This window comes from Echiichthys vipera (assembly GCF_963691815.1).
Source record: "Echiichthys vipera genome assembly, chromosome: 17".
Taxonomy (NCBI): domain Eukaryota; kingdom Metazoa; phylum Chordata; class Actinopteri; order Perciformes; family Trachinidae; genus Echiichthys; species Echiichthys vipera.
The window spans coordinates 1,153,843-1,162,441 of NC_139842.1; the positions used below are offsets into that span (position 1 = coordinate 1,153,843).

An 8,599-nucleotide genomic window follows, 5' to 3' on the forward strand; every position below is an offset into this window, starting at 1 on the left:
GACACAAAATGGCTCATCCGCCCGCCGCGGTTCAAAGACACGACGGTGCTTTTTTATTAAAAATAAAAATAAACATAAACATAAAAGACTCACCCGCTCACCGGAAGCGCTCTTAGTTAAAATGGTGTCGAGTTCAGTGAAAACGAGTCTTTATCCTCAGCATCTTAAAGGTGCAACGGCGGGAGTCGAACCTGCGGCTCACACCAGACCCCATTCAAAAATATAGCATTTTACACACTTTCGCTTTTAAATCCATATTTAAAAGCATAATAAACAAAGCCACTTATATTTTATTATTCAGTAAGATGTTAATTTTAATTCGGCTTTAAATATTTAAGGTTTCTTCATCAGCGGGTCACAACAGACTCTATTAAAAATATATATTTTACACATTTTTGCTTTAAATACGCATGAAACACAAACCTTCACCAGTGGGTCACACCAGACCCCATTCAAAAATATCACATTTTACACATTTTTGCTCTAAAGTCCATTGTTATAGCACCAGAAGCACAGCCAGTTATATTTTACCATTAAATAAGATGCACTTGTTAATTCGGCATTAAATATTTAAGGTTTCTTACTCACTTTTTGCTTTAAATCCATATTATAAGCATAAAACACAAACCTTCACCTGTGGGTCAAACCAGACTCCATTCAAAAATATTACTTTTTACACATTTTTGCTCTAAAATCCATTATCATAGCACCAGAAGCACAGCCAATTATCTTACACCATTAAATAAGATGCACTTGTTATTCGGCATTAAATATTTAAGGTTTCTTACACACTTTTCGCTTTAAATCCATATTATAAGGATAAAACACAAACCTTCACCAGTAGGTCACACCAGACCCCATTCAAAAATATAATTTTTTACACATTTTTGCTTTAAAATCCATTATTATAATAATAATAAACAAAGCCAATTATATTTTACCATTAAATAAGATTCACTTGTTAATTCGGCATTTAATATTCAAGGTTCCTTCATCATTGGGTCAAACCAGACTCCATTCAAATATCACATTTTTGCTTTAAATCCATATTATAAGCATAATACACAAACCTTCACCAGTGGGTCACACCAAACTCCATTCAAAAATATAAAACTTTACACTCTCGTGCTTTAAATCTCTGATATTCAGCACAATCAGCCGTCATCACCAGAGTTTAAAGGTGCATTTTAAGCTTTTCCAGCTGTGAAAACTGACATGTGTTCACAGTTTACAGATTATTGTCCTTCTTTATTAAAATCAGATTTGATTGTGTTGTAAACAAACACAATTATGTTTATTTCTTATTCAAAGTCGACTTTTTTTATCCTGTAAAACCTCAAATCCTCACAAAGGTTCAAGAACTTTAGTGAAAACACCTTAAAATTCAAGTGTTTCAAGAATTTCCAGCACGTTATTATTTTAAAGGTTAAATCATTTGTATTTATTATCTTTATTTCTCCACATATTATCACTTTATAGTAGAATAATGTGCATATTTTTATTTATTTCAACATGTAAGACTTGATTTATACTTTGGCAGAAACACGTTTACATATTTATTTCTATTTATTTCTTTGTTTTTTATATAAATACAAACAAACGTCTTTTCTTTCCTTTTGTTTGTGAAACAGAAACATTCAAAGACATAAAACGCTTCATTTATTCATTTATTTATTTATACACTTTTGTTTTGTTACAGTAACAAACAAAAACATCAAATATCGTCACAATTCTAAATATGATAAATTTTCATCTTTTTAAGTCTTTAAATATAATATTTTACTTATTTTAGAATAATACAATCTAGGAAACACATTTTTATATTTCAACACTTTTAAACACACGTTCTGCATTAACACACACACACACACACACACACACACACACACGAGCGCGCACACACGCAGAACCACATACACGCACACACACACACTGCTGCCTGCTGAGGTATCACACACACAAACACACACATACGCGCAGACACAAGCACACGCGCACAGACATACGCACGCAAGCACGCACACACACACACAAACGCACGCGCACACACACACACACACACACAAACGCACGCACACACACACACACACACACACTCACTCTTATACTTGGTGCTCTTCACGTCAGCTTAACTTTGATTAAACTCGACTTTTTCTTTGTTTCTACGTCGAAGCAAACTCGTGTCTTCTACCACGAAAACACAAACGAGTGAAATAAATAAAAATATAAAATCAAAGTCAGAAAAAACTCAAACGGATCGACTTCCTCCACGAACACAATTTGACGGCAAACTTTACCAACCTGGACGCCGTTCTCTCTCTCTCACGTCTGTAAAAGCTTCATTTCTGCTCGACGGTCACAGACGGACGCCGCACCGTCAGACACGCCCCTTCGCCTTGGTCCCGGGTGGCAGGTTCCCGCGTGTCCGTACGGGCGCCATCGTCCGACGTGTCATTACCACGCAGGTTCTATGAAACCGCGCCGCAGACGTGATGTAATGCGCAGAGCATCAAAGGTGTTGAGCGCGCGCGCCGCAGAGCTAGCTGCAGAGATGAAACCGTCTTTGTTTATCGTAACTCTGCGTCCGCACGCAGCGCCGGAGAAGTGACCGCGTTGAGCGTGCGCTGAGCGATCGCCCGTGCTGCTCATGCTCCGGTATTTCCCCACGCCGCTCCAGCAGGTGGCGTACGGCGTTTCCAAACAGAAGAAGAAGAAGAAGAAACAGTGTGAGGAGGACGGTAAAGGCAGAGCTCAGAGGGACGAAGTCTGTCGTCTTTAAATAAAGGAACAAAAACTAAGACACCGACGCCGCCGCCGCCGTCTGGGACTGATGAACCGCACCCGCTGGAGCGCCACACCCCGGGGACCTCAGTCAGGTTTCACCGGGGCGCCACTTCTGACCTCTGTGCCAGCTTTGGTGCGTTTTCGAGAATCTTAAGCCGCTCAGAATGGGACAAAGTTTGACACATGAAGCGGACTTCCTGTTGTCAGCAGGTGGCGCTGTGACTGTGACTCCACTGCAGCCTGGAGACGTCCTCAGGCCTGGACGGTGATCCAGCAGGGGGAATTTGAGGCGCCGCATCGAGGGCGTTCCATGAATCCTCCAAAGCTTCGGCGTTTAGCATCACAAAGGTCTTTAGAGGCAAACGACCAGATCTGAAGTCACGCGGGTTCATTCTTACGTAGGAGTTCGTCAAAGTACGACGCGTCCGTCTGGCTTCACTTGGAGAAAAAATGCCACAGTAAATCCAAAATGTCCGACTTCCTGTTGGACTTAAGGTACGGCTCCAAGAGGCTTTTTTTTAAGTCTCCATGCTTCACATCTGCCGACCAACTTTCATACGTCAAGTTTAAAGGTCGGGGCAGTGACTTTGAAATTTTCTAGGGGCGCAATCGAGCTGATTTAACACACACAAGCCTCAGACTCATATCAGGACCGCCAGACGGACGTCAGTGAGGTCTCACAGGAGCGTTTGTGCGTCGGCGTCATCGGTACGAGTCTGCACACGGCGGACGTCAGAGGGAAAACAGGGCGTTACGGCAAAACCAGACTTCAGAGCGTCGTTTCTCCGTGAGCGAACAGACGCAGCAGCGAACAGACGGGGCGCAGCCATTTTGTTCTGACGGCGTGCTGAAGGTTTTACCAACAGACTTTTTTATGGAAACGCTTTTTGATTCTTCGAGGCGCTCCTGGGTCCGGGGTTCGTAAGGACGCGGTCTTCGTGACCTCGCCGGCGTTGTTAGAAGACCGCGCAGGGTTCGAACGCTCGGACTCTCAGTTTCACTGACCCCAAGAACAATTAAACAGTTTTTTAAACGTCGTTCGACCCTGAAACGATTTCATAAAGCGCGTTTTTGACGCAGGAACACGGGAGAACAGCGTGCAGGTGGAAGAATAACCAGAACAATCAGCAGGAAGCTCCGGAAAAGAATAAAAACCAGCGATTTACGAACGGCGCGGCACAAACGAAAGCTTCAGGCTTTGGTCGAAAGTCTCAGGGAAATTTCATCTTCATAAATAAAAAAAAATAAACAATGAACGAGGAATAAAAGGTGAATTCAGACGCCGTGTCGTCGCTGAGGAGCGTGAACGCACCAGGAACCACGGTCTGATCGACGCTCTTTAAGGATGAATCAGAAATCTGCTTCACGACCTCCAATCATTTGGTCCATAACATGAGACCGCTGCACCAACCTGACCGCTACACCTACACCAACCTGACCGCTACACCTACACCAACCTGACCGCTACACCTACACCAACCTGACCGCTACACCTACACCAACCTGACCGCTGCACCTACACCAACCTGACCGCTACACCTACACCAACCTGACCGCTGCACCTACACCAACCTGACCGCTACACCTACACCAACCTGACCGCTACACCTTTACAGAAACAGAAATAAATAGAGAACATGGTGGATTTGTCGCTGATGCCCCCCCCCTCCCTCTCTCTCTCTCTCTCCCTCTCACTGCGTCTTTGTGTCTTTCTCTCGCTCTGCGGCGTCGAGGGCGGCCATGTTCTGGGAGGCGGTGACCAGGTGCACCAGGCTGATGCCGGTCTTCAGCAGGCAGATGATCCCGCAAAGCCCCTGCAGCAGGTAGAGCCAGGCTGGGGGAGGGAGAGAGGGAGAGAGAGAGAGAGAGAGAGAGGGAGAGAGGGAGAGAGAGGGGGAGAGGGAGAGAGAGAGAGAGAGAGAGAGAGGGAGAGAGGGAGAGAGAGGGGGAGAGGGAGAGAGAGAGAGAAACTGATGTTCAACACAGTCCCACACTCACAGACTGGTAAACACCCACAATCCTCCGCTGCTCCACATTAGCATTAGCATTAGCATCTAGTGTCTGTGTCAGAGATACCAGGCTGGATCCAAGTCATGGTGCAAGTGTTGGTGTTCCTAAACCATCTTGTCTCTATGGAAACGCCACCACACAAATGACCACAGTCCAGGTCCAGATGACGGAGTTAGCATGCTAATGATGCTAACTAGCCTCCAAGGAGAAGTGAGGGCCAGAGGCTAGCTGTCACTCAAGAGGCCACGCCCCTAATTATTCATAAACTTTAACCTCCAATCAAATAAAAACTAGCCCCTCCCCCTCAGTGTTGTCATGGAGATCTGAGCTAAACACACAGACTAGAATGTTCTTTTGTCCTTAAACAGGTTTAATGATGCTGTGTAAACGGCCTGTTTAACATGGGGCTCAATGAGAAACTGCTCTGTTATGAAACCTGCCCCTAGTGGACACTCAGAGAACTGACGCTGACGGAGCTTCCTGATTGGATCAAAAACAGGAAGCCTCTCTCTCTGTGGGCGGGGCTTGGTCAGAGGTCAGGCGCTGTGATGCGTTCAGGGGCGCGTGTTACCTGCAGGTTCCTGGATGTGATGGAGGAGGTAGAGCAGACAGAAGAAGAGCTCGTTCCCAGCGCACATCACAAACAGCACCGGCTGCAGGAGGAGACACACACACACACACACACACACACACACACACACACACACACACACACACACACACACTTATAGGTTTAATGCACAGTGGAGGCATTTACAAAACAGTGAAAAACTAGCTTATTTTGTCTGTAATGTACAGTCTGAGTGTGTGTGTGTGTGTGTGTGTGTGTGTGTGTGTGTGTGTGTGTGTGTGTGTGTGTGTGTGCTCCTGACCTTGGATGTGTAGTAGATCCGGAGGACAGGGTTCCCGGAGAGGTCGATGGTCTTGTGACTGGACGAGCCTTTTATTGTGGAGCTGAGGAAACAAAAGAGAGAAGATGACACACTTCCTTCCTTCTGACCTTTCACAATAAAAGGAGGTTTTGTCAACGCATTCAAATCCTGTTTTTACCGTGTTACAAAAACAGGGGGAAGGAGACTCCACTTAAAGCTGCATTCTCTCTAATGTCCAGCAGGAGGAGACTCCACTTAAAGCTGCATTCTCTCTAATGTCCAGCAGGAGGAGACTCCACTTAAAGCTGCATTCTCTCTAATGTCCAGCAGGAGGAGACTCCACTTAAAGCTGCATTCTCTCTAATGTCCAGCAGGAGGAGACTCCACTTAAAGCTGCATTCTCTCTAATGTCCAGCAGGAGGAGACTCCACTTAAAGCTGCATTCTCTCTAATGTCCAGCAGGAGGAGACTCCACTTAAAGCTGCATTCTACCTGTGCAGGTGCAGACAGACGTACCTGTGCAGGTGCAGACAGTCGTACCTGTGCAGGTGCAGACGTACCTGTGCAGGTGCAGACAGTCGTACCTGTGCAGGTGCAGACAGACGTACCTGTGCAGGTGCAGCCAGTGGCTGGCGATGTCCACGCACATGCTGACCTGGAACAGGAAGGTGCAGGAGGGGTAGAGCAGCGACAGGTTGACCAGCAGACACATGGTGGCGCAGCGGTCCGTCAGCATGTCCATCATGGCTCCGAACTTAGTGGCTGAAACGGTCAGAACACCATGTGGTTAGAGACTCGCAGCGACGCGGTCGGGGTGAAGCAGTAGCTCCCTGCGGGTACGTACACTGGTTGAGCGCCCGTGCAGCGTGGCCGTCGAAGGCGTCGAGCAGAGCGCTGAGCAGGTAGCAGAAGACGGCGGGCCACGGGCAACAGGGCATCAGGAGGAAGGAGAGCAGCGCCAACACGATACGGGCGTAACCTGCAGCACAAAGCACGGGTCAGACCGGGTCACACGGGGTCACACGGGGTCACACAGAGTCACACAGAGTCACACCGGGTCACACCGGGTCACACCGGGTCACACAGAGTCACACCGGGTCACAGAGTCACACCGGGTCACACAGAGTCACACCGGGTCACACGGGGTCACACGGGGTCACACAGAGTCACACCGGGTCACACGGGGTCACACGGGGTCACACAGAGTCACACTGGGTCACACAGAGTCACACCGGGTCACACAGAGTCACACCGGGTCACACAGAGTCACACCGGGTCAGACCGGGTCACACAGAGTCACACGGGGTCAGACCGGGTCACACGGGGTCACACTGGGTCACGCTGAGTCACACTCTGAATATAAATATAAATATATAGAAAGGTCGATCGATGAATGAATAAAAGAGATGGATAAATGAATCAAATAAATAGATTATAAATAAAGAAATAGAAAGATAGATGGGTCAATAGATAAATGAAAAGATAAAAAGATATATAAATGAATAAATAATAGATAAATAATTAAATACATAGATAAATTAATAAACAGATTAATCATTAAAAATATAAATGAATAGATAAATGAATAGAAAGATAAATTGATAAATAATCAAATACATAGATAAATAAACCAATAAAAAGATAGATGGATGGATAAATAAATAAATAAATAAATAATTTAAAATAAATGAATAGATTGATGGAACAAGAATCAATAATTAAATACATGAATAAAGAGAAAGAAAGATAAATAAACAGATTAATAATTAAATAAACAAACAGAGATAGAGAAATCAATAGATAAATAATTAAATAGATGAATAAAGAGAAAGGTGGATAAATAAGTAGATGTATAAATATATGGATAAATAAAATACATAGATGAAGATATAGACAGTAAATATTATATTTAAATATCGTGTCTGCTGTGACCTGTCAGCATCACTGACTGAGGCTAAAGCTAAGCTAAAGCTAAGCTAAGGCTAAGCTACATGTTGCTACAGGCGGTAAAACTCACCAATCAGGTTGGGGACGAAGAGGAAGATGTTCTCCGGCGCCATCTTTGATTTTTAACGGTTTATTTTTTTCTTCTGTTTAAACTTCGTGATTTTTTTTAACGTCGTGTTTTTTTAAACTTCGCGTTTTAACGAAACAGAAACGGGATCAAAGTGACGGCTGCGGTCACTTCCGCACAGTAACACACACACACATCAAGTTCCTGTTTCCGGACTGCAACAACTGCAACACCACTTCCGCTTCAGCTTCACAATAAAAGCGGGGCCCGTTTTTAAAATTGCATTTCTTCAAGTTTGGATTCTGATAAAATGGAAAATTTACCTAAATGAGTTCATTATTCAATAATTAATATTATTTTATAATGTAATAATAAAACAGACACACAAAAACATTTAAAAAGGGCACTTTAACACACGTTTATGCTCCTAGAGGACACTTTAGCACACGTTTATGCTCCTAGAGGACACTTTAGCACACGTTTATGTTCCTAGAGGACACTTTAACACACGTTTATGCTCCTAGAGGACACTTTAACACACGTTTATGTTCCTAGAGGACACTTTAACACACGTTTATGCTCCTAGAGGACACTTTAACACACGTTTAGGCTCCTAGAGAACACTAACACACGTTTATGCTCCTAGAGGACACTTTAACACACGTTTATGCTCCTAGAGGACACTTTAACACACGTTTATGCTCCTAGAGGACACTTTAACACACGTTTATGCTCCTAGAGGACACTTTAACACACGTTTATGCTCCTAGAGGACACTTTAACACACGTTTATGCTCCTAGAGGACACTTTAACACACGTTTATGCTCCTAGAGGACACTTTAACACACGTTTATGTTCCTAGAGGACACTTTAACACACGTTTATGCTCCTAGAGGACACTTTAACACACGTTTATGC

At 44.4% G+C, this 8,599-nt stretch overlaps 1 protein-coding gene across 1 annotated transcript; it reads right to left on the reverse strand.

Annotated features, from left to right (window-relative positions):
- Positions 1–1,642: 1,642 nt before the first annotated feature.
- cdipt (CDP-diacylglycerol--inositol 3-phosphatidyltransferase (phosphatidylinositol synthase)) lies at positions 1,643–7,852 on the reverse strand. The gene is made up of 6 exons (XM_083930647.1): positions 7,684–7,852; positions 6,511–6,645; positions 6,275–6,428; positions 5,667–5,748; positions 5,366–5,447; positions 1,643–4,618 (listed from the first exon to the last, which is right to left on the reverse strand). Exons 1-6 carry the CDS (start codon positions 7,724–7,726, stop codon positions 4,476–4,478), a joined length of 639 nt encoding a protein of 212 aa, XP_083786773.1. The 5' UTR covers positions 7,727–7,852; the 3' UTR covers positions 1,643–4,475.
- Between the last annotated feature and the right edge of the window lie 747 nt (positions 7,853–8,599).

Excerpts from the sequence above, each read along its gene's own strand:
- cdipt (XM_083930647.1), bottom strand. The coding sequence starts at position 7,726 with ATGGCGCCGGAGAACATCTTCCTCTTCGTCCCCAACCTGATTG. Across the intron at positions 6,646-7,683 it reads CTTCGTCCCCAACCTGATTG|GTTACGCCCGTATCGTGTTG; the intron begins GTGAGTTTTACC and ends TTTGTGCTGCAG. Across the intron at positions 6,429-6,510 it reads TGCACGGGCGCTCAACCAGT|CCACTAAGTTCGGAGCCATG; the intron begins GTACGTACCCGC and ends TGACCGTTTCAG.